At 43.3% G+C, this 24,458-nt stretch overlaps 2 protein-coding genes and 1 pseudogene across 2 annotated transcripts; 1 reads left to right on the top strand and 2 right to left on the bottom strand.

Annotated features, from left to right (window-relative positions):
- Nucleotides 1-263: 263 nt before the first annotated feature.
- LOC141020762 (protein FAR1-RELATED SEQUENCE 1-like) lies at nucleotides 264-810 on the top strand. Its single transcript, XM_073495705.1, has 2 exons — nucleotides 264-536; nucleotides 616-810. Exons 1-2 carry the CDS (start codon nucleotides 264-266, stop codon nucleotides 808-810), a joined length of 468 nt encoding a protein of 155 aa, XP_073351806.1.
- A 1,223-nt stretch (nucleotides 811-2,033) lies between these two features.
- LOC109735654 (BTB/POZ and MATH domain-containing protein 1-like) lies at nucleotides 2,034-3,565 on the bottom strand. Its single transcript, XM_020294866.3, has one exon. The coding sequence runs from the start codon at nucleotides 3,563-3,565 to the stop codon at nucleotides 2,498-2,500; it is 1,068 nt and encodes a 355-aa protein (XP_020150455.1). The 3' UTR covers nucleotides 2,034-2,497.
- Nucleotides 3,566-18,261: 14,696 nt separating this feature from the next.
- On the bottom strand, nucleotides 18,262-19,533 carry LOC109735655 (BTB/POZ and MATH domain-containing protein 1-like; annotated as a pseudogene).
- Between the last annotated feature and the right edge of the window lie 4,925 nt (nucleotides 19,534-24,458).

Raw genomic sequence — 24,458 nt, 5'->3', positions numbered from 1 at the left:
TACAAGCTACAATAAGATACACAAGAATTGCTTAACTTGACCGAAAGAAAAATATTGAATCATCATTGCAACTTTGCATGGAATGGAAAGAGGGGAGCCTGTACTTTTTGACCGAGAAGCAAGTGAAAACTACGAGGAACGGCGGACGAAAATAGTAAGTTGTAATTTTGCTTGCATTATGGTGTGGTATTTCAGTTAAATTGCATCACTCTCATGGATAGTAAAAAAAATATGGAACTATTTCTGATCAGGCCGCTCCAGTGATGAAGGTGAACACACTGCTGCAACAGCATGCCAGCACTGTGTATACCAGAGCTATGTTTGAGAAGTTTGGTGAGGTCCTGTATGAAGGTGCACTAGTGGAAGAAGTTGAGAAAGGTGTAAAATACTTGGTACATCAGTATCATCCAGAAAGACATGACAAATGGTGCTGGGTTCTTCTGTATGCTGCTGCTGTCATGGATAAAGGTGCAGAGGTGTCATGTGAGTGTGGTAATTTTGAACATATGGGGCTCCTGTGCTGTCATGTTCTCAAGGTACACTCTGACTACAAACGCACATATATCAGCATTAAAAACAGAATGTTTTAACAGAATTTGTCTAATTTATGGACAGGTACTTGACTTCATGGGTTTCACTAAGATCCCTGCAAAGCATATAATGAAGAGGTGCACAAAGGATGTGAGGGATGTGCTGCCAGAACATCTAACACATCTGCAGAGGGACCAAATATCAGTGAATTCCATAACTTTTCGACACTCAGACCTGTACAAGCACGCTATGGAAGTTGTAAGGCTTGGCGATGCCTAACACGTCAGCATATGAAAAAGCCATGAATGTGTTGAAGTCAGCTATGCAAGAGCTAACACCTATAGCTGTTGTACAAGATGGGATGGGCCTAGAAGACAAGGTAAAAGAAAGCAAGGCAGTGCAGAAAGAACGAGCTCTTTTGAAAGGGCCTGGCTGTGGGTATGGAAGCGACACAGAGGGGAGTGGTGTCGGCAATTTGTTAGATCTGACGGCTCCTGAGCGCAAGCGCAAACCTGGACGACCCTATGATGATTGAGGAGCAAAGTCCAATAAGCATAAAATTATTGCGAAGACAAATGCTGACGGGGGCTGCGGGACAAGTAAGCGAACACGCTTTTGCAGCATATGCCGAGAACCACGACACGAGCACAACTTGTCCGCAACACGGAGACATTCCTCCGAAGCAGAGAAAGGAAGCTAAGTGTACAAGAGAAAACTGGGACGTGATGTTTCTCAGCCTGAGCTCAAATGAGCTCGAGTGAAACAGTAAATTCAGAAAAAAAAAAAATCACAAAATTCTGATTTTTTTTGTAGCAAAAATTTACAAATTTTATGGATGCTTGCAAAATTTCGTCATGAAACAAATGTTATGGATGCTAGAGGATTACTGCTTATAACCCGACTCTACTTAGCATAACAGAACAGCTCTGCAGCTAGTGCATTTCAACGGGAACACACACTCTTTATTTCTAGTACTACAAAACTGAACTTGGTGCTGAAAAATCAAGAAAAAATAACTGATTTCTTTAGCACATTCACAACATTTTAAGGTGTCTCTAGTCGTGCCTAACTTAGCCAGATCCTGGACAAGGTGGTGCAATTCGAGGATCCTAAACCTTACAAGCTACAATAAGGTACACAAGAATGGCTTAACTTGACCGAAAGAAAAATATTGAATCATCATTGCAGCTTTGCATGGAATGGAAAGAGGGAAGCCTGTACTTTTACACAGTAACTGTAAATGCATGAATTTGCTCTCAACGGAATACAGGAAAGAAGGTTCAGATCTGTACCCACAGTTCCAGACCAAACGCGTAAGTGCATGTACTCCTTGGTGGATTTGAGTCAAGGACTGAGATTTATTCGAAACCTGATTTGCAGTAGGCATCCAAAGCATTCAATCAGAGAAATTGCAAGCCTGGTGAATATCAGTCAATATGGCTACTTGATAACAAAGTTATTGCTAAATAATGGGAAAAGAAGCACATAGCAACGCACTAACATAACAGAGGCAAACATCTCAGGCAAACATAAGCATGATAATTGTAAACATGGTCATAATTTTAGAATAGATGTGTGGCAAATAATCCCTCGTGATAGAGGCAACTCCTGATCAGAGATGCACTGATCCATGTTCTTTGATAGATTCTTTCCAGTAGTAAGATAACTACCGAATCACAGATCTATATAATTCATGGACTGCTACCTGATATCCAAGTACTTCCTGATAAATTGATAAAGATTCAGACATGCAATGAAACACCAAAACAGAAACAAAGTGACAATGATATAGTACTAGTTTCCATCTTCTTCGAAAGTTAGGATAGGTAGTCTGATAGTACTAGGAATATAAGATAACTGCGGATAATAAGTCTTCAAACCAAACCAGGGAGCTAACAACCATTCCTAGTACAAGAAAACCATTTCAATCCCTGGAACTATATAATTGCTAACGCAACATTTACCACTAAACGAGGGCCGACATGGCAATCAGATTCTTAATAACTGAAGGGCAGCTCCTGCTGAGATGATCGAAGCCGTCGCTGTCTAACAAAGCCCTAAGATTTGCCGGGGAGCGAAGAAAATTTAAGCATGCCTTCTTTAGGCCCTCACAGTGGTGCTGCTCCGCTAACGTCAGGATGTTCTTTACTGTGCCTGCGTTGATGTACTTGCATAGCCTTTCCTCGCAGATACTCTTCAGCCTCTCCATGTTATACCTGTCGGCTGCAACAAGCAGATGCTGGCACATGACATCTTCATCTTCCTTTTCTGTCACCGGTAAGGAGTCGGTATACGCAAAGCAGAGCAACGACTTGAACACCTCTGCCTCCATTTCATCTATGCGCACCACACCTGCGGTGTCTCCCTCCTTCATGCCGCCAAAGAGCTCCGCACTGAAGACCGGCGACCGGGCAGCGAGAACACAGCGGTGTGCTGCGAACGTGTGACCCCCAACCTCAAAAAGCACATCAGCGCCCTTCTCGGTCTTGAGGAGATCTCCGAGGTGCTGGTGCAGGTCAGATGGGGCCACAGAGACAAATGTCGGAGGGGTGTCTTCGGGCAGATCCTCTGCCCGGTAGTCGCTGATGACAACGACATCGCACCTGATGGTGAAAGAATCGTCCTTGAGATGCTCCGACTTCTCCAAGTCTGCCCTTTTCATGAACATCGCATTCCCCCAGCGCTGCTGAGAATTGTGGTTGTGTACTGCTACTGATGCCAATGAAGGAGCTTGGTCCGTCAACTCATCGGCAAAACTGAATTTGTGTTGCGCCTTCACTGCCGTGGTGACATTTTCATCGAGAACGAGGAACAGGGATATGCAGTCTGCGTACTGTTGTCCGGAGCCGTTGGGATGGTAAACGATGTACCATCGATGTCCTCCAAGGGTGAAAGAGCGGGACTTTATCCTTTCTCCGGTGGGGACGCCCTTGGTGCGGGAGTAGCCATCGATCTTGAGGAGGTGGTACCCGCTCGCTGTGGAGGCAATGATGGCAGAGGCAGATCGGGATGGCTTGCCGGCGGCGGCCGACATGGTAGACCTGCTCCGGGGGATGGGGGAGCTGCGACTCTTTGCGGCTCTGCCGTCTCCGGAAGTGTTACTGATCTGGTAGGGTTTAGGGGACAATGCGGGGAGGCGAAAAGAGGAAGAAGGGGAACGAACATGGAGGCGAGACGCTGGTTTTATTTCGAGAAAGGAAAAAAAAATGAGACGACAGTCCAACTCCCAACGGCCCAAAGTAGTTCTTTTTAGAGCCACGGCCCAAAGTACTACTGACGCCCAACAATATCAAACCCACAGTTTGTATCGGCCCAACAGCAAGAAGGCAACCGAGGCCTACATATAAAGTAAAAGAAAGCCACAACAGTGACGTGAGCTAAGAACAAACCGGTGAAATTACTTATGTGGATCAAATCGATTTCACGGACTGCAAGAATTTCGCCCAGTTGTTTTCACCTATTTCCACTGACATTAAGTTTCGTTGGTTTTGATAAGTGATGTGATCCTTGTGATTATACGCTCAATGCAAGCATCCCTAAATATAAGTGAATAGTGAAGATAACATCTAACCATAGCATTGAACTTAAGGGGTCATCAATTTCTTCTGATGCAATAGTTTCAAAAACTCGGGGCACTACAATATTTGTCTGTCCGGCCATCCATCCCAAGCAAATTTATCACATAAAGCTCTCCTCTAGGCCCATCAAGGTGAAGTAATATGTCACTACTAGAAAAAAAGCTACTAATAGCGCGGGTAAAATGGCTACTAGTAACGCGGGTACCAGGGCTACTAGTATTAGTATCGTGTGTGCTACCCGCGCTACTGCTATTACAGACCTGCGCTACTACTAACGAAATAGTAGTAGCGTGTCTATAGTGCCAACGCTACTAGTATCCCAAATACTAGCAGCGTGCCATTTTTTCCCACGCTACTACTAGATTATTATGAATTAAAAAAATCAGCCAATTCCATTCTATCACACATTTGCCGTATCGACTCACAGTTTCTCATTGTAGCGGCAACTCATGTATAATTCCTATCACACAGTGTTGTGCGTAGCAACTTGGTAAGCAGCTACCTACTTAAGTTGTTATGGTCCGATCCGAAAATTGGATCACTCGCCAATATGCGGCACCTGCCCGGCCTGATCTCGCGGCCTGCAGCTGCGGCGAAACACACGGGGTAGCCTCGACGAGCCACATCTGACCGACGGCAACCGCCGCCACGTCTCCAGCAGGCCCCGGTCGAGGTCGTCCTCGTGCCTCGCCACCAGCGGACGGAGGAAGCCATCGTACAAGTGCCCCGCACCCTGAAACCTGAACATCATTAAGATTCAGATTCAGATTCAGATTTGCCCACACACCAAATCAAGTGTATCTGAATGTTGATCATCTCTCGGGCTCGGGGTGTCTGGTCGACTGCTTACCCGTGTGCTGGGGTGCCAGAGGTAGAGGACGTGCAGCAGCTTTGCTTCTCCGTGCACCGGCTGCCACGACAACGTTGAGTCCACGAACCTTTCGACGACCGTCAGCGTCGCCAACAGAACCCTGCAGCATTACCAACAGAGGTTCAGAAACTTCGGATTCTTCAGAAGAATGACACGAAAAAACAATGCGGTACATGTCGATGTCGTAATGCACAACTGAAGCTATAAGCTATTTCCTAGTAGGATAAAAGTGCAGAGAATAGTTATATAAGAATGCATATAGATTTGACAAGTGCATAGAAAAACATAAGGTCCAAAAGAAACACATAATCAGGCAACCACATAATCGGTGAACTTCTATTTACTCACCAATCAAATAACATCAAAATCAACACATTAGCGTTGGACCTCGACACAACACACAAGGGGTGCAAAAGTGGCTGACTGAGATCATAAAGAAATATATAAGAAGGACCAAGACAATCATATTTCAGTCCAGACATATACGAGGACATATCATAACACACATACAAAGTAGCAACAAACTGATAATATAGTTTCTAGAATCATCTGCAAAGAGAACGACATTGGTACGATGATGAATTTACAATCTTTAGTCTTAGCCAACACAACATACAACCTTTACAACCTTAAAATATAATAATTTAAGCTTTGACCAAAGTTTTATCCAGAAGTAGGTAGTCCAAAAAGCTTCAGGCTATTTTCTGTAACACCATTAATTTCTGGCTACAAATGCAAAGCTAAAGAAGAAGAAAACTAAAACTTGAGTCAACAGATCTGCTGCTTCATTTCGAAATTCAGATAGCAGGTATGGTCTCATTTCTATTTATTTAATAGCATTTAAGCCTTGCCCAAAATTGCATATTGATTATTAGTATATTTCGTACAATCTAGATTATAAGAATTAGGCATAGACCTTTTAAAAATTCAGTGGGAAGCACTGTTCAAATTATAAGAATTGGACCAGCGTTAGCTCATTAATGCTGAGGCGCACACAAGGAGGTCACCCTAGCCCCACGAACACAGGAGCATGGGAACGCTGATGGCGAGGCTGCCGGGACGACGGACAATCAGTTCGTACTAAAGTCCGACTGTCTGACAACCAACATCGATTTTTAAGTTTATATCACTCAGACTGCATATAAAATAGATAAGACATGCTGGATCGGTTTTCCTCAATTAAATATAGTAACTGTTATGGAAGCAATCATAGTGTACATTGTACACTAAAGCAATCGTTTCTTTCAGCTTGAAACAGAGACACCAAAAAAAGGAAGGAGGAAGTACCAAGCACACATTTACCTTGTAAAAAAGATCAGACATTCGGCATTGAAACGAGTGCAAGCAATCTGAATAATTTCCTTATCAATGCCAAGTTCTAGCCCACCAAACTGGTTGCATGGGAAAACAAAGATCTCAAAACCTGTAGTCAGATAAAATTGTTAGCATAACATATCATAACTCAAAATCAAGGGCTAATCATATGCAGATAGATCATACCCTGGTCCTTGTACTTCTCGTAAGTTCCGTGTAGTTGGAATTGGTCAAGCCACTGCAGTAGTTACATGCAACGATTATCTTTGTTATTATAACAGAATGTCCATCCTTTCAGTACTTGACTTACATCTCTCGACATGTGCAAAATTAGATGAAACTAGAAGACTAATCAATGTCACAAAACTTATATGCACAACAATTCTGCTTGTCCAACTTGCCGACGACGGCCCGGCCGGATCTGTCCGCGCCCTGCACGTGGACGACATGGAGCTCCTCGAGGTTGGAGAAGTCATCACCGAGGTCCGGAATGCAGTCGTGCCACTCCTCACGGTCGGCGGGGGAGACGAGGAGCGCCGCACCAGCGTCCACCGCGAAGTCGGACCCTATCACCATCATGGAGAAGTCGCTCCCGCCGCCGCTGCTGGAGACTAATGCGAGCGCCATGGCCGCCCCTCCTACTCCAGAGTCCCTAATAGAGGGGAGGCGCGGAAGCACGGGGAGGTGTTGGATGGCGATGGAGGCTGCCGGAATTGATCGGAATTCGGACGCCTGAGATCCCTGCCTGAGTCAGGCTGCTTTTTGTGGAAGCAAACTAAGCGTGCCCTACTCACAAATTAGAATTTTGGTAGCCATAACCTAGGATTTTTATGAAGTGTTGCATAAAACGAAAACATCACACGAGCTACCAAGTATCTGCTATCATCCTATTGATTATTTCTTCTTAGGCACCTAGGAAAACATCTATGTTATATCTTGCAACATAACTTCAGTGAAACTAAAACATAATCCACAAAGATGGAGGTATCTAGGGAGCATGTGTCTATATGAGTACTTTAATGTTAATGGTAGCTAAAATTTGAACTGCAGTGGACCTCCTTTTCACCCCCCAACTGTTAGCTCCCAAACCACTACTGCTGTCAATCACCCCATAGCTAGCTTGATCTATTAATATGTCGCTGTTCCCATGCCACACCTTCTGAACTACAGCTGACAACCACCGCCGGGACTGTTAACATGAGGCAAAATTGGATATATCAAAATTTTAGGTAATCCTAGGGTGAGCAGATACTCAAGTAGTCTGCGTAATCCCTAGCTCTACTCATTCCTAGTCCTTGTAGTTTACTAGCAATTGGCATAAATCAGTCAATTTGTTAGGCATAAATGGCCCAAAGCAAAGCAGCAGGAGGTCCAACTTACATATAGGTGTTGAGCTGGCGGACGAAGCTAAAGAAGTTGTTGTGCTTGAAGTACCTCGGCAACAGCACGATGCCCAAGAGGTTGGGGTCCAGACGAGCTTTTGTTGGTGGCACTCCAGGAGACGACGGCGTCCATGGCAGGGTCATCGACCATGTCGTAGGTCTCGGCGAGGAACGGCGTGGGCCCGGCGTCGCCCAGCCCGTCCATCGGCCTCGGCGCCCCGCCGCCGCCGGCCGCCGGGGACGGATAGGGGCGGCCCTCCACCTTCACCGGACTCATCATCCGATGGCTCATGGCAGCGAAGCCCACCTACAACAGACGGCGTGGTGGTGGACTGTCTTGCTAGTGCTCGCCGGTGGCGAGTGGGTTGGGACAGGAGAGGAGGTGGAAGGGAGGCCGGCGGTGAGTGGGTTGGGACTTGGGAGATGAGGAGAGGAGGTGGGAGTGGAGACGGGATTGGGGATCTGGATCGGGCGTTGAGTGTTTTCTTTTGAGACATGGCGTGGGATGGTTGGTGGGGTGGGAGTAGATGCAGGTAGCGTGGGGTTTATAACCCGCGCTACTACTATCAACTTAGTAGTAGCGTGGGTTTATAACCCGCGCTACTACTACGGCTGGTCCCGGGAGGCACGGTGGAAATCACTTAGTAGTAGTGAGGGGTAAAAACCCGCGCTGCTACTATCAACTTAGTAGTAGCGGGGGTAAAAACCCGCGCTACTAGTAAGTAGTAGTAGCGAGGGGTATAAACCCGCGCTACTAGTAAGCGTCTGCCTATAAGCTTTTTTTCTCTAGTAGTGTGTAGTCGATGTTCGCATATCACAACTAGAGAATTACAACACAACATAATATCAAAACATTAAACTTTATTCATGCTCACATGGTTACTAGCAACAATATTCCCCCCAAGTCCTCGAGAACATAAAGGGACTACTTATGAAACATCATATAGATCATGATCAGTTTGCTAGTGATATGAGAAGCAAACAAATCTTTACCAACAAATTAGTAAACATCAAGCAATGAGAAGTAATTAACACCAAGAAGTGATCGTAACAACTCATCAGAAAGAATAGTTCATGGATTGAAGTCTAGGATTTGAGAGGATGACGGTGATGAGGGTGCTAGTGATGATGATCCCCACGATGAATGGAGCACTTGTGATGTAGATGGCTTATATTCCCTCCACCATGAGGGGAAGTATCCCGGAGAAACAACCCTTCAGGGAGCAAGAAAGTGCTCCATCCCGTTTCCGCCTTGAGGATGGCGGCAAAAAAACATCTAACATAGGTCTAGGTTTTTGGGGGTAAATAGAACCAGGGGTGCCGAAGCCAGCCAGAAGGTGCACTATGGGCCTCACGCGGCATCAAGCTGGGTTGTGTTGTGGGGCCAGGTGGGCCCAGGGACACTTGGCTCTCTTCCAGCATGAAAGCTCCCAAACTATTTTTATTTTATTTTTTGGTCTTCGGAAAATTGAGTTTTTTTCGCAAATCCTTGTTTTGCTGCTTTCTTGCAGCCTTCTGACATGATTCCGTCCTTCGGTAGAACATGTAAATTAGAGAAAAAAGACATTAGATTGATGTGATAATGTGCAAAATATCATTTATAATGAGCAATTTATACTAATAAATAGTGATGCAAAATGGGCGTATCATTCTGGTTAGGTGTCACCCAAACCACATCTCCATGTCTCTAATTGATCCCACAATTTTTTTGGCGTGTTGGTGGTTACTCGTGGTTGTCCTTGCGATGCAGCGGTCAAGTGAATTGTGGCCTTCTAAGGTCGGGGCTTTGGCATGGACTTTGGTGGCATTCTCTTTCTTATGCGCTTGTCACCTCTGATGCACGCACATAAAATGTTGTTCTAGAGGTGTCATAGTGTATTGGTAGCATGATAAAACTAAAGCAGGGTTGCACTACAACAACATAATACCTTGACTTTAGAAATAACTTCTTTTTCATTGTTTATTAGCAACAATCCTCTTAGGGTTGCTCATATTTGGATATGCCTTGGGTGTTATAAATGTGGACAACTACACCACTCACAGTACAATTAAACGACCACAACATTTTGGGTTTAGTGAAGCAATGATGCTAAATTTCAACAACTACACCACACTTAGTAAAATTAAATGATTACAACAGTTGGCATGTGATGTTTGGTGAAGCAATGATGATGTGATAGCCACATGTATCGTTGGTCACAGGCTGACCTCCTATAAATAACTAGCTTATTGCCCACACTAGTAGAAAACAGGGCTTTGGTCACAGGGCAATATTAACATTAGTCCCGGTTCAGTCACGAACCGGGACTAATGTGAGCATTGGTCCCGGTTCGTGCGGCTAAGGCATTAGTCCCGGTTCACCTGAGCCCTTTAGTCCCGGTTTGAGACACGAACCGGGACTAAAGGGTGCCCTTTAGTCCCGGTTCGTGTCTCAAACCGGTACTAAAGGTCCCATTTTCAAACTCTACCCCCCCCCCCCCCCCGGATCGCCTTTTCGGTTTTGTAAAAAGCAAAAGAAAATGATAAAAACTTCAAAAATTAGAATCCTTCGAGATGTAGTTATGTTACTACATCTACTAGTTAGGAAATTTAAAAACTTGAATTTAGACATGTTTTGCAAAAAGTGTAGGGAAAAATGTAAAACGGCTATAACTTTTGCATACGATGTCTGAAAAAAGTATAATATATCAAAATGTTCAGCACAAAAATCCGCATCCGATTTTGACAGCCTACGACCTGTTTGCAAATTTTTAGAATCCTCAAATTCTAAAAGGAAAAAAGTTATGCTCAAATTTCTTTTTTTTTGAATTTTTGTTAAATATGGTCAAACTATGGCCAAACTACTTATTCAAGAAGTATTAGTGTTACTAAATAATTATTCAAGAATATTAGTGTTACTAAATAATTATTTCAATTTTTTTGAATTTTGGTCAAATCTGATCAAACTGTGGTCAAACTGTGGTCAAACAATGGTCAAACTAATTATTCAAGAAATATTAGTGTTACTAAATAATTATTTCAGTTGTTTTGAATTTTGGTCAAATCTGGTCAAACTGTGGTCAAACTATGGTCAAACTAATTATTCAAGAAATATTAGTGTTACTAAATAATTATTGTTTTTTAGAACAATAGTTTCAAACTCAAACAGTGAAATGTGTGACTTCATGCTCAAGCTAAATTCCTGAGGGTTAATAGGATTGACATCTTACTATTGTCAGGAAAACAACAAGTGCAGACTTGGAAACGAGGGAGAATAGAACCCCGGAAGTTAAGCGTGCTCAGGCTGGAGTAGTGAGAGGATGGGTGACCGTCCGGGAAGTTAGATGATTTGGAATGATGAGGGGTGATTAGAGATTAGGGGTTAAATTGAGCAGTGATGAGGGGTGATTAGAGATTAGAGGTTAAAATAATTCAGAAATTTGAAAATGAAAAAATTCAAAAAAAAATTAAAAAATTTAAAAAAAAATCGAGTAGTGCCATGTAGCTGGATCACCTTTAGTTGGTAGGGAAGCTGAAATAGGATAGCAAAGTGCAAGAAGTGAGCACCAAGTTCGAGTAGGGTGATTGACACTAACTGTCACATAGTGTAATCTAGCGGGGGAATGGGATGTATTGGAAATTCGATTCATAGGAACATAGAGAAGATTAGCCCATAGATGAGAAATGAAACTAGCGACCACTGAACAAAGAGGTACTCTTCATGAGTGGACCATTAAGGCTCTATGTTTTCTACTCTGCGCGATTCAGCCAAGACGACATTGCCCTAGATTTCACCACACAAGTGGCATATGAGTGGATCGAATTGTCCAACTCTCCTATGCCCTACACGAATACCATGTGACAATACATATAGGTTTCTTCGGTGCCCTCACGGCTCCTATAGACTATAGTATCATCCCACCCACATCACAAATTGACGCACAACTTCTTTATGTGTGTTGCTAATCACTCATGGTTGATGCCTAGTCCTTGAGATGGAACAATCAAGAAGACGGTGGCCCTCAAAGGTCTGGTCTTTGGATTAGACTCGGGTGGCATGCTCTTTGATATGCACTTGGCGCCACATTTTAGTACAGAATGTGGCAGTTCTTATAATAATGATCAAGTAAGTTGGGGTTGTCCCTTCTCATTAGTTTCAGAGCTCTTTCAAATTTCCAATGTACTCGCTCACTGTTCCAATTTGCATGGCATGAAAATTCTTCACACTGTCACAAATATTACTTTCTGCAAATCTATCTCGTACATATCTGCAGAAGCTGTGCCAAGGAAGAGTTTGAGCATTAAAGGTTGTGCCTCTGCACCACTGGACTATAGTGCCTTTCAGATAAGAGGCATCAAATTCAGTTCTTTGCTCAAGAGGTGTTCTAGCAGTGTCAAAATATTGTTCAAATGTTTGTATCCAGTGTTGAGTATTTTCTCCAGCAAATTGAGGTATGTTGAGCTTTGTTGGTTTAACACTCAAACATTGTGCCGCCGCCCGCGCCACTAATTGTGTCACCGCCCCGGAATCGTGGGTCAAGGTACGAGGATTGTACCAGCTAGCCGAATTGCACCTTGCCACAATCCAACACGCCACCGAGGACAGTTGGCTACTAATACCAATTGATAGGTTCTCATTAACTTAAGAACAACAAACACATGGAATTCAGAGGAAACTAGCCACAAATTTAGAGGGATCTGCAGTGGTGGCTCGGGTTTACAACCCATTTACATTCAATGCCTCTCCAGAAGGGATCCGAATTGCACCTTGCCACAATCCAACACGCCACCGACGACAGTTGCCTACTAATACCAATTGATAGGCTCTCACTAACTTAAGAACAACAAACACATAGAATTCAGAGGAAACTAGCGTCGAATTCATAGGGATCTGCAGTGGTGGCTCGGGTTTACAATCCATTTACATTCGATGCCGCTTCAGAAGGGATACGATGCCTATATAAAGGAAAAGTTTAACTGGAAGTAAATGAAGGCCACAACAACGAAGTGAGCTGATACAATAAAAGGCCGCCAGCGAGTGATTGAATATCAGCCGACGGATGCAGGTCGAACAACATGCAACCTGTGACTTAAGTAGCCACCGTACGACTTCGCATCATCATCCCAGCCGCACGATGGAGATCCAAGGGCTCGAGGCTGTCGTCGGAATAGACACAACAACTGAAGAAGAACAGACAGCTAAAACTATGAGCTAATTAACGAACATATCGTGCATTTTAAAATAGCAGCGAATTCAACAGGATTAGACGCTCACTGATTCTAATACAAAACTGAACCTGGAGCAGAAACATCAAGAAAGAACCGGCTTCTTTTGCATGTTTACAACAATTTAATGAGTCTAATCCTGCCTAACTTATAGTGCAGGAAGCAACGATTGCATACAATATCTGAACTCAGCCACGTCCTATAACATCGTGGTGCAAATCGAGGATCCAAAATCTTACAAGCTACATACAATAGGATGCTTGACCCATAAGAAGAATCTTATATTTACTAGAAGCACCATACGAGCGTCCACGTTAACTCTCAGAAACTAATAAAATCATCCGTTAAATTTCTGGATTAAGTATCTACAGCCGTACGATGAGGTCCCTCATATAGAGTCCTCTCATGTTGTCCCACGTACCAAATTAAAAAAAAGCAGCCAACCTCTCCCACGATGTGGACCCTCATGGAGTCGGATCCGGCTTGCCTGCTCCCTCTCCATGCTCCCATCCGTGCTTCCACTTCATCCTACGGCTGTTCTTTTCCCTTTTTCTTTTCTAATCTAATCATCTCCCCCCCTGATTTTCAGGGGGTGGGGCCGGGCCTTATTTTCTTCCAATCAAATCAAGCCATGTATGCGGGAGCACGGATGGGAGCATGGGAAGGGAGCAGGCAAGTCTCGTCCCATGGAGTCGTGGTATGTAGTATCACGTATCAAATCTTCAAAAGGAAAAAAAACAATCCAGCCAACCTCTCGACGATCCCGTTCCTTCTAATGTCAGCCCTAACCAGGAAAGACAATCCAACGAGCCCCTCACCGACCCTCTTCCTTCCGATCTCAGCCGTATCCAAGAAAAACTAATCCAGCCAACCTCTCCGAAATCCCCATCCTTCGAATCTCAGCGCTAACCAGGATGCATGGGGTGCAATCGGTCTTGGTTGATGGGGGTGAGTAGGAGATCGTTTCAATCTCCTCATCTTTTATGCCTTGACAAAACTGCAAACCACGATGGATGATGCGGCGGAGAAGGACGTTCAACATCCGATTGGGCAGCCACCACTATTGTTGAGGTTGTAGAGTGGAGGGAGTATGACAGCCTGTTGATGACGCCACGGTCGTCCAAGAATTGACGCCACGTCCAAGAATTAAGTCGAACTCTTCCAACTATTCTCCTGACGTTCTCAAATCTGTGCAGAGAAACCACATGAATAGCAGCAGGGTCCACCCCGGAGAGCACACCAATTAAATCCATCTGAAGATTGTCTCCTACAGGAAGCTGATTGCCTCTGCAATTTCATATGAATTAGTATTACAGCAAGGATATCATCATGTCTAAGCTGCTGTCGAGAATCACCTCACCTGGTGTTGAGTAGTAATAATCGAGTAGTGGTAGTCAACTACATATTTGTATATTTTCAGCATGGGTAATAGTTGCTCCAATATTTATTTTCATGTTCCTTTTGTTTAGATTTTATGATTTCTATGGAGTACCAATGTGATGCATGATACATTCGGTTGTGGGATTAAATTTGCATACATGAAAAAAATACGGCCAGATTAAGTATTCTATTTTTTTAAGTTCTACTTATAATGAGTACACAAGTTCGGTTTTTCATTTATCTGATATACACACACGCCGTTTCTTTGATCATGTATATCTTATATCTTATGCTAATCCTAGCTACACTGCAGCGTCCTTGCATCAGTATCACACGGCATCGTTGCCGGTTCTACGATTATACGACAAGCACGTCTCATAGTGGACTATTGCATGATTTACAACAAGAAAAAGATGACCCAGGCTGCTGAAAATAAATCTTTGATCTCCCCAGAAGACTTTGTTTCGCCAATACAACAGAGAGGAACATCATCGAGAACATTCCCTGCTGCTGCATCCATGTTAGAAACAATCTAAATACAGGGTCCGATCTAACCAGCCTCTCTGTCTCCCACAGTGAGCATGTTCCTGCCCAAGCACGGAAATCCTGACTCCCATCAGCTTTCAAGTTCTGTCGATGTAGTAACCCGGCGGTATCTATTTTTATTCCAGAAGATGAATTCATCACATTATGGTTAATGCATCAGAGGCGAAGGTGTACTACGACTGTTTGAAGCAGTTTAGACAGTCGTCCCTGCTGACGAGGATGCCAAGACAAAAAATATGTGCTAATTTGCATGCACGTACACTGTTACATGAAGATGCAAAACAGAAAAGGCTGTCATAGTTTTTTATTTATCCTGGGCGTATATTTGCTTGGAGGATTTCAACTTCTCCACAAATTATTCTCATGCAGTAATGCCATTCCGTATCCGGCAACAACTTCTTGCGACATTATGATGGGACCAATTTGCAGACAGGAGACTCTCACCAGATCATGTGACGGGCTGACGGTCATATCAACAGAACGCTCTGAAGTTTGGATGAAAGAAAACCGATCGACGGACAAGAAAGGAATGAGATAAGCATCCGCATGCAATTTCTGCAGTTACTCTCTTTTATCTTCTCTTTATCCCGACGTCTCCATTCAGTCATCAAGTATGCGTAATCATTCAGCACTAGGACGGTAAATGAGTTCATACTATCAAGGTAAGACACTTTGGAATGAATAATGCTCCGTAGAGATAAAATCTATAGTGTTTGGGGCATGAACTGTATTGGTCAAGAGGTCTAATGATTCTCCAGTTGTAATTACATATATTTTCGTTGTAATAATATACATATTTTTGGTGTGTTATCTGTGCATTTAATTATGAAAAAGGAGTATTCAGAACCTCGAATAAAGATTCAGTGGGCAAATGTGTATATAACTACAACTGTCAGAGCTATGCCAGTTGCCAACTTTGTACATAAATATAAGTATATATATAGTTATCTCAAAAAGAACACAATATATATAGGATATAGGGGAATATAGTTATCTCTTGGGAATGTTATTAGTAAAAAAATTTACGCCCCTATTTTGCAGCATGCACATATAAAATATTGCCCTATTTATCCATTGGACCTACTTAGGAAGTACACGTACATGGGGGCGTGGCATGATGTGAACAAATAAATTCATTTTTACTTTGTAGTAATCTGTGATATTGTGTGATGCGGAGCAAGTCAAAACAAACTTCTATTACTATGTAAATAATTATCATATAGATCATATATGCTATCAAATAATGTCTTTGTTCTCTCATATCGATTAAATAAATGTATCATCTGAATTATTAGTGTGCACATGCAATGTCTTAGTTCTCTCATGTCGATTATATAAATTTATCATCCGAATTAGCACAGGCTATTCCATGAAAGTATTCTTACTATTATGGGACAAATGTCAAGAACTCAAAGATTAGATTAAGATCTTTGCATGAAGTTCAGAATTACTATGAAATAATTCACTTATGTGTATTGATCTCTGTAGTTTGTTGTCCGAATACGACCGATATGGATTTCAACACTGTGTTACCTCTCCTTTGCTACTCTGATACATGTAATACCTTATACTAAATAGTAGAGACAATGAAAATTTTGTCTTTCACCAGATGTATACATTTAAATTCCATATTATAGTCACAAATCTGAAGTTGTTGATAGTAACACAAGTAAACGTTGATAAATACATTTGTAACGACCATTGAACATAAAAATATTCTAATCAAGTAAGCAGGTAAGAAATATATACATTTTTAACCTGTAAATTATATGTTGAAATATTACTTAGAGGTGCACCCTTTAGGGTATTCTCTGAACATCTTTAGTTCAATTCAATTAACTAAATGTTTTCATGTCACACCAATTCTGAAAATTAATTTCATTGGTTAACTAAGGTCTAAGGAGGGTCAGAGGATATCATGCGAGTCACAAGCGTGCATCCCTAACTATCATAGAGGAGTTATCTTTCAAAAGAGTAAGTGTCATTTAAGTTTACATATATGATGTTTGAAAAATACTAGCCCGTGCAGGAGCACGGGTTCATGACTAGTACACTGAATCATCATTGTTTCTAATACAAACTGACTAACCCAGCTGTCAAAAAAAAACAAAAGAAAAACTAACCAACCCTGTGAACAGGAAATACATGAGCGTTGAGATAGATGGCAGCTAGAGGATTACTGCTTATAGCTCTACTCCACTTAGCATAACAGAACAGCTCTGCGGCTAGTGCATTTCAACGGGAGCACACACTCTTTGTCTCTAATATAAAACTGAACTTGGAGCTGAAAAATCCAGGAAGAAATGATTTCTTTTGCATATTTACAACATTTTATTTAAGGTGTCTAGTCATGCCTAACTGTAGTGTAGGTAGCAATGAGTGCATATGTGAACTCAACCACCTCCGAAAACATGGTGATGCAATTCAAGGATCCTAAATCTTACAAACTACAGGAACATACTAAAGAATCGATTAACTTAAACAATAAGAGTTCCGTCAAAAAAGAAAAGAAAAATACTAAATCATCGTTGCAAGGAAAGGAAAGAGGGCTTTTTACATTTCAACAGCAAATGCATGAATTTCTGCTCTACAGGACGCAAGAAAGAAAATTTAGATCTGCGCCCCCAGTTCCAGATCAAACGCCAAAGTGCATGAGTAACTGGAAGCACCTCAGTGCATTTGAGTCAAGGTCTGAGATTTATTCTAAACCAGCAGCTCTTTCCCTGATTTGCAGTAGGCATCCAAAGCATTCATTGAAAAGAAAAAAAAACAGTAGCCAGACAACTTGCGAGTATCAGTCAACGTACATGACTACTTGATAACAAAGCTATTACTAAATAAAAGGAAAAAAAGCACATAGCAACGAACTAGCATAACAGAGACCAAAATAAGCATATATAGTTCTGCATGCCATTAGTATAAATTTACTAATATGCCAGGACACATTTCCTAATAAGAAAATGTAAAAGCTGTCAAATACCATTACTAGCAGAATGACCATCGTGAATTCAAAATAATTGCAAACATGGGAATAGTAGGGGGGCAGCATGATAATAATTTCAGAATAGATGTGTGGCAAACAACTCCTCGTGAAAGAGGGGCTGCTCCTAATCAGAGATGCATCGCTCCATGTTCTTTGGAAAGAAGCTTTCGTGTACCAAGATAGCTACCCAATTACAGAGCTATAGAATTCATGAACCTGATAGTACTTCTGATAAACTTAAGAATGCAGACATGCATTCGAAACACCAAAACTAAAACAAAGTGACAGTGCGATAATACCACTTCCCATCTCAAAGTTAGGATACGAAGTCTGACAGTCATTTACTAAGAATCCAAGATAGCTAGCAGATAACAAGTCTTGAAACCAAACCAGGGAGCTAAGCACCATTACTAGTACAAGAAAACCACTTCAAACCCTGGAACTATATAATTTCTAAAGAAACAATAACGACTAAACGAGGGACGACATGGCAATCAGATTCTTAATAACTGAAGGGCAGCTCCTGCTCAGATGATCGAAGCCGTCGCTGTCCAACAGAGCCCTAAGATTTGCCGGGGAGCCAAGAAAACTTAAGCATGCCTTCTTTAAGCCGTCACACTGGTGCTGCTCCGCTAACGTCAGGATGGTCGTTACTGTGCCTATGTTGATGTATTTGCATAGCCTTTCCTCGCAAATACTCTTCAGCCTCTCCATGTTATACCTGTCGGCCGCGACAAGCAGATGCTGGCACATGACATCTTCATCTTCCTTTTCTGTCACCGGTAAGGAGTCGGTATACGCAAAACAGAGCAACGACTTGAACACCTCTGCCTCCATTTCATCTATGCGCACCACACCTGCGGTGTCGCCCTCCTTCATACCGCCAAAGAGCTCCGCACTGAAGACTGGCAATCGGGCAGCAAGCACACACCGGTGTGCAGCAAAAGTGTTACCACCAACCTCGAAAACCACATCGGCACCCTTCTCTGTCTTGAAGAGACCGCCGAGATGCCGGTGCAGGTCAGATGGGGCCACAGTGACAAATGCTGGAGGAGTCTCTTCGGGTAAATCCTCTGCACGGTAGTCGCCGATGACAACGATGTCGCACCTGATGGTGAAGGAATCGTCCTTCAGATGCTCTGACTTCTCCAGGTCTGCCCTCTTGATGAATGTCGCGATTCCCCAGCCCTGCTGAGAAGTGTAGCTGTCTACTGTTGTTGATACCAGCGAAGGAGCTTGGTTCGTTTCCTCATCCGCAAAACAGAATTTCTGTTGCGCCTTCACCGCCGTGCTGACGTTGTCATCAAGAACAAGGAAAAGGGATATATGTAGTCTGCGTACTCTGGTTTCTGGCCGTTGGGATGGTAATCGATGTGCCATCGATGTCCTCCAAGGGTGAAAGGGCGGGACTTTATCCTCTCTCCGGAGGGGACGCCCTTGGTGCGGGAGTAGCCATCGATCTTGAGGAGGTGGTACCCGCTCGCGGTGGAGGCAGTGATGGCGGAGGCGGACCGGGACGGCTTGCCGGCGGCGGCCGACATGGTAGAGCTACTCCTGGAAATGGGGAGTTGAAAACTCTCCTCCGCCTTGCTCGGAAAAACTCTCCTCCGCTACCAATCTGATGGGTCATTGCTCTGGAGGTGCTACCAATCTGCTAGGGTTTAGGGCACAATGGGGGCGGATGGAGAACGAAATAAGGAGACGAAACAGTGGTGATTTTTCGAGAGAGTGGAGAAAAAGAGCTACAGCCCAAAGTAGCAAGACCACCAAACCCACAGTTCCTATTTGTACCGGACCAGCAAGAACAAAAGCTGGAACTTATCTGATTTTTTTTACCTCTAAAAATAATCTGATTTTGTTTTCCCCCTTTTTTTTACCCCTAACAAAAGCTACTCTAAAAAAAAGAACAAAAGCTGGAACTTATCTGATTTTGTTAACCCTCAAAAAAAAATTCTGAACCCCCCCCCCCCCCCCCCCCCTTTTCTTGTTAGTTTATTTTTTCATTTTATCCACTTTTCCTTTCTTTTACTTTTCATAGTTTTTCATTTTTGGGGGGTTTCGAAATTATTTTATGTTTTTTATACTTCTATTTCTGTTTTTTCTTGTTTTAATTTGTTCCCAATTTTTATGCCTTTGTCTAGACTCTCTCTCGAGCGGTGAACATTGCATCTTACACAAGAGTGGTGCTTTCCTAGGAGTATTTTCATACAACTCTCACTTTTATAAAATATGTTCGTGCACCATACATTATTATTCACCCTAAAAACACACACTTTATTATTCACACTAGCTCGTTATACTTTTCTTGTTTTAATAGTTCTTTTTTTTGTTTAAAAGAGAGAAGAAGAATGCATGTACTTGTGAATAAGGTGAACATTTCTAAGAACACACATTTTTTTATCCATGGCAACATTTTTCATGATTAGTATAACCATTTTACTACCTCAGAGCCAAAAGAAGCGAAGTTATGTGTTTGTCCCAAGTCAAACATGTTTCAATTTGACAAAGTCTATAGAAAATACATCCACATCCAAAACACCAAATTAGTCTCACAAGATTCTTTATGAACTTTTTTGGTACTATGTGTATTTGGTGTTGTAGAACTTAGCACATTTTTCTACAGGGTTGGTCAAATTAAGCTTGTTTGACTTTTGATAAACATAAGATACAAATTTCAAAGACACTATTGGTTTCATACATGCCGGGATAATTTCAAGGACAAGCGAAGCATTTATAGTTTCCACTACAAATTTATTGTCCACATTCGTTTGTTAAATTTTATTTATAAGTTTGTATCTTATGATTATATGCTTTAAATGCATAATAAACTGGATGGCAGCCCACGCGTTGCCATGGAATTGGATATGTAGTTTCTAAATATTGTGTAGAAATTTAATTCGGTTCTTACAATTCAACCTATGTGAGAGATTTCTGCATCAGCAAAAAAATCTTAACACGAAAAGTTGTGCATGTCACAATCAAATGCAATGTGATTTGAAACCCACTTAGAATGCACTAATGCATGTTGCATTGTACGGACTCACATGAGTAGATAGGATGAATGCTAGTGGATCCTGTTAGTAATCTAACATCTGCGGCAATCTGGATGATGTGAAAGTACGAATGTTAAGATAATTAGAAGTAGTGGGGATCACTCCGAATTTCCAATTCTGAGCCCAGGCTCATCTACACCTGATGAACAGTAAAATCAAAACAAGTACTATAAAAATTCAAAATATTCCAAAGATTTTTTGCGTGGAAGATATTTTAGTGCGTGAGGCGCATGCCAAATTTCAAAATATTTGGACATCTTAGTAGCTCTCAGCAAAAAAACAAAATCGGATCCAAACAGTGCACAAAGAATAACCTTTTTCATAGACCCCAAATTTGTCTTTTTTACTGAGAGCTACTCAGACATTCAAATATTCTGAAATTTGGCACGGATATCACGCACTCGGTCATATTTCTCCACCCAGGAAAATTTGGATTTTCTTGAATTTATTTAGTATTTTTTAACAATTTTTTTGTTCACTCCCGGGCTCAACTGAGCATGGGAGCCAAAACGCCCCTCTCAGATCACCCTCTTATGTTTATATATTAAATGGGCTGTAAAACTTACCTCAGGAAATTATGTTATCACAATGAAATTCCAGATTTTTTTAAGAAGCCCCCCACCCACCCACCCTTCGCTCTCACTGATAGAATCATACCTTATGGAACGTAACCACCTCACATTAACCACCAAAGTTTCTAGGCCTAGAGCAGAGCAAAAGCTATAAGGGCATCCTCAGCACAGACACGGATGCGGGCGCCGGCCATCCAAATCCAGCCACATATGTCTGTTATATTTCAAATGAAATTCAAAAAAATTGAACAAATTTGATTCAAACTCAAATAAACCGAACATTTTTTTTACATAAAACCCGATGCTTTTCATCTAAACCGGAGAAAATTCATTACATTTAGACATTTTTCAACTAGACTGGACTCTAAACCAAGTCTAAAATGACCGCCGACGCTCGTTCCCCGTTTCCAGCCGGCCATGAGCCCTGGAAAATGAAGCCCCCCCCCCTCCCCCGCTCCTCTGACATGCCTTCCCCATGTCCGGCACCACGCTCGTCGGGCTGTCGGATGCCCTGGAGGGATATGCTTCACCGAGAAGGGAAGATTAGCCTTTGCTTCCCCCGTACCTTCCCTATGTCCGGCTGCCTCGCTCATCGGAATGGCCTCTTCTTCCGAGAAGCACGACTCGAGGTTGGTTTTTGGGGCGGGAGACAACGATGGCCTGCGAAGAGGGCAAGACACCGGCTGTGCACGCCGGCGGTGGCCTTCGTGGGACCCAAGCGGCGGCAATCTCCCGTGATCTACTTTTCCTCGCTGTGGGCGGTAGACGCAGACGTGCTGGCCGCCTCATTGATCTCCATGGCATCGACTTCTTTTCCATGGGCAGGGCATGGTTCCGCGCACGTTCACAGCGGATGTCGTGGGAGGAGCGGTACCACACTGCCTCGTCCACGCCAACAACTTTGCCCATGTCGCCATGCTCCTCTGCAAGCTAGCTCAGAGCGATGACTTGTTGAAACACGCGCCAGCTTATAACGGCCAATTGCTCCTCCATGCGCCAGCCCACTGCCTCACCCATGGTAATGATGGCCTCAAGCGGCGAGGGAGATCGAGCCGCAGCGAGTTGCCTAGCTCATATCCGACAGGCTTGGCGGGCCACCTAGCCGCCGGCTTTTATGCGGGAGACCCCCTCTTCCTGCTCGCCGGATGCCATGGACAGTGTGAGGAATATGGTGCAAGGAGGAGATGGAGAGTGGAGGTGTGGCGCGGTTCTTGCCCGGTGTCTGGCCTTGTTTAAATAGTCGATGGACGCGAGGAACCAACCGGCGTGTGTTTAATGTCGGTGAAGTCTTCACCGACATGTTGCCGGAGTAGGTTTCTCGGCGCACACATGGCTCTAATGGATGCAGGCGAGGAGGCGTGTTCAGCCAGTTGTGCAGCGGGCGTCGTTCCCTCGGTCGACGCGTCGCTTCAATGCCGACGCCAGTGAGAGTTCGCATCCTCTCTGGACTGACGTCAATGCAGAGTGGCCGCTCATAGCGACATGAATGCGGGCAGATGACGCTGGGCCGGAACGCACGCGGGCGAGATAGAAGGATTTTGGGTGGGCCAGGGCAGACAGAAGTGTAGGTGGCAGCGGTCAAGGTGCCCGTAACGCCCCTAGTTTGTTTCGGTTTGCGGAAAAAAATGCGTTCGAACCGCCGAGCGAACCGATACAGACCCACATCTTACATTCTTAAGAAGTTCCTCTCCACTATAAGGTATTCTCTCAACATGCAGATTATCCACATCAGCACATTGACATGTCACCGTTGTGGTCTACTGCATGCATGCTCCCAGGTCATTAATTATTAATATTTTGACCAGCGTACAAAAACTTGCAACATCACCTTCTCTTCTTTAAGTTCGGTGAACCATAGCTTCAAAAGAAAATCAGTGAACCAGCTAGCCAACCGGTACGTATAACATCGCATTAACTTGCTGCTGATCGTCTTATGTTCCGGCACCAACGGACGCTTCCGATCACAAATAAAGCCACAAATGCACGGAAACTGACTGAGGCATTAACCCATCCGTTTCCATCGATTGGTTTCCCTTGGGTTCATCTTTTTAACTTGAGCAGGCCAATGCCACAGCTTACATGTCCAAACAGTGGAGGCCTACCGACGCTTTGTACAGCAGCACATCTTAGCTCAAGCAGGTCACTGTCGTTTCAATCAAGTGCCCCCTCCAAAACAATGTGGGCGTTGGCAGGTGCTCCCACCTGCGGCTTCACGTGTAATCATAGTTTTCCGCCCTAGTTTCCTTATTTTCTTTTTCTCTTAGCCTTCGTTCATCCCTGTAACTTGCCTCTGTACAGTGTGTTCTTCTTCTATCAATGATAACCAGCAGCTCTCCGGCTGGACTTAAAAAAAAAAGAATCTTGCCAAGACATGGCTTGAGCTTCAGGAATTTATATGTTCATCTCCTTGATGGCAGGTCTCAATGGGCGTTGGTCTGACGCCATAATTGGGGCGTACTTCTGCTCACGCTATATTCTGAAGCCGACTGTTGTTCCACATCTATGTAAGGACCAGGTTTCACATTCTTTCTTCTACTGATTTGTTCACCTTAGTCTGGAGTTAGATTTCAGAATACAGTTTTCACTAAGTATTGAAACAATACGTCAACTTCCCTTTCATGATGTCTACCGGGAGACATCGTGTGGCCTCCTCTGCAACATGGTGGCCGCCTTCGAAGTGCTGCTACGCATGACACACCGTTTTGAGTACACCATCGCCGGTATAGGGAGCCTCCCCTATGGTGCCGCTAAGCGGGACACGCCTGTACGGCGTCGCCAGTGCACGGGAGAAGGCACAATACACACGTACATGGCATTTTTATCACAATTCTATATATAAAATTGCAATCTTATATTACTAATTTATTTAGTTTTTTCTATTGAGGGCAATAGACAAATGTGGAAATAAAAAGCACTATAACTGATTCTCGCAAAAGAGAAGTACTACGACTGAAACATAGCTGCTTCATTACTGCATCTTTACATTTATAAGTATTTTCGCATTTTTTACTAATAATTGGGTTACTTTATTCTTGATTTGTCA

The sequence above is a fragment of the Aegilops tauschii genome, chromosome 3 (genome assembly GCF_002575655.3).
Source record: "Aegilops tauschii subsp. strangulata cultivar AL8/78 chromosome 3, Aet v6.0, whole genome shotgun sequence".
In the NCBI taxonomy this organism is placed as follows: domain Eukaryota; kingdom Viridiplantae; phylum Streptophyta; class Magnoliopsida; order Poales; family Poaceae; genus Aegilops; species Aegilops tauschii.
Note: the sequence above shows the minus strand (reverse complement) of the source record. Positions and strands in the feature narration are given on the sequence as shown.

What these genes read in the sequence shown, in the direction of transcription:
- LOC141020762 (XM_073495705.1), top strand. Translation starts at nt 264, where the DNA reads ATGAAGGTGAACACACTGCTGCAACAGCATGCCAGCACTGTGTATACC. An exon ending in TGTGCTGTCATGTTCTCAAG is followed by an intron (nt 537 to 615) that starts GTACACTCTGAC and finishes ATTTATGGACAG; the next exon opens with GTACTTGACTTCATGGGTTT.
- LOC109735654 (XM_020294866.3), bottom strand. Translation starts at nt 3,565, where the DNA reads ATGTCGGCCGCCGCCGGCAAGCCATCCCGATCTGCCTCTGCCATCATT.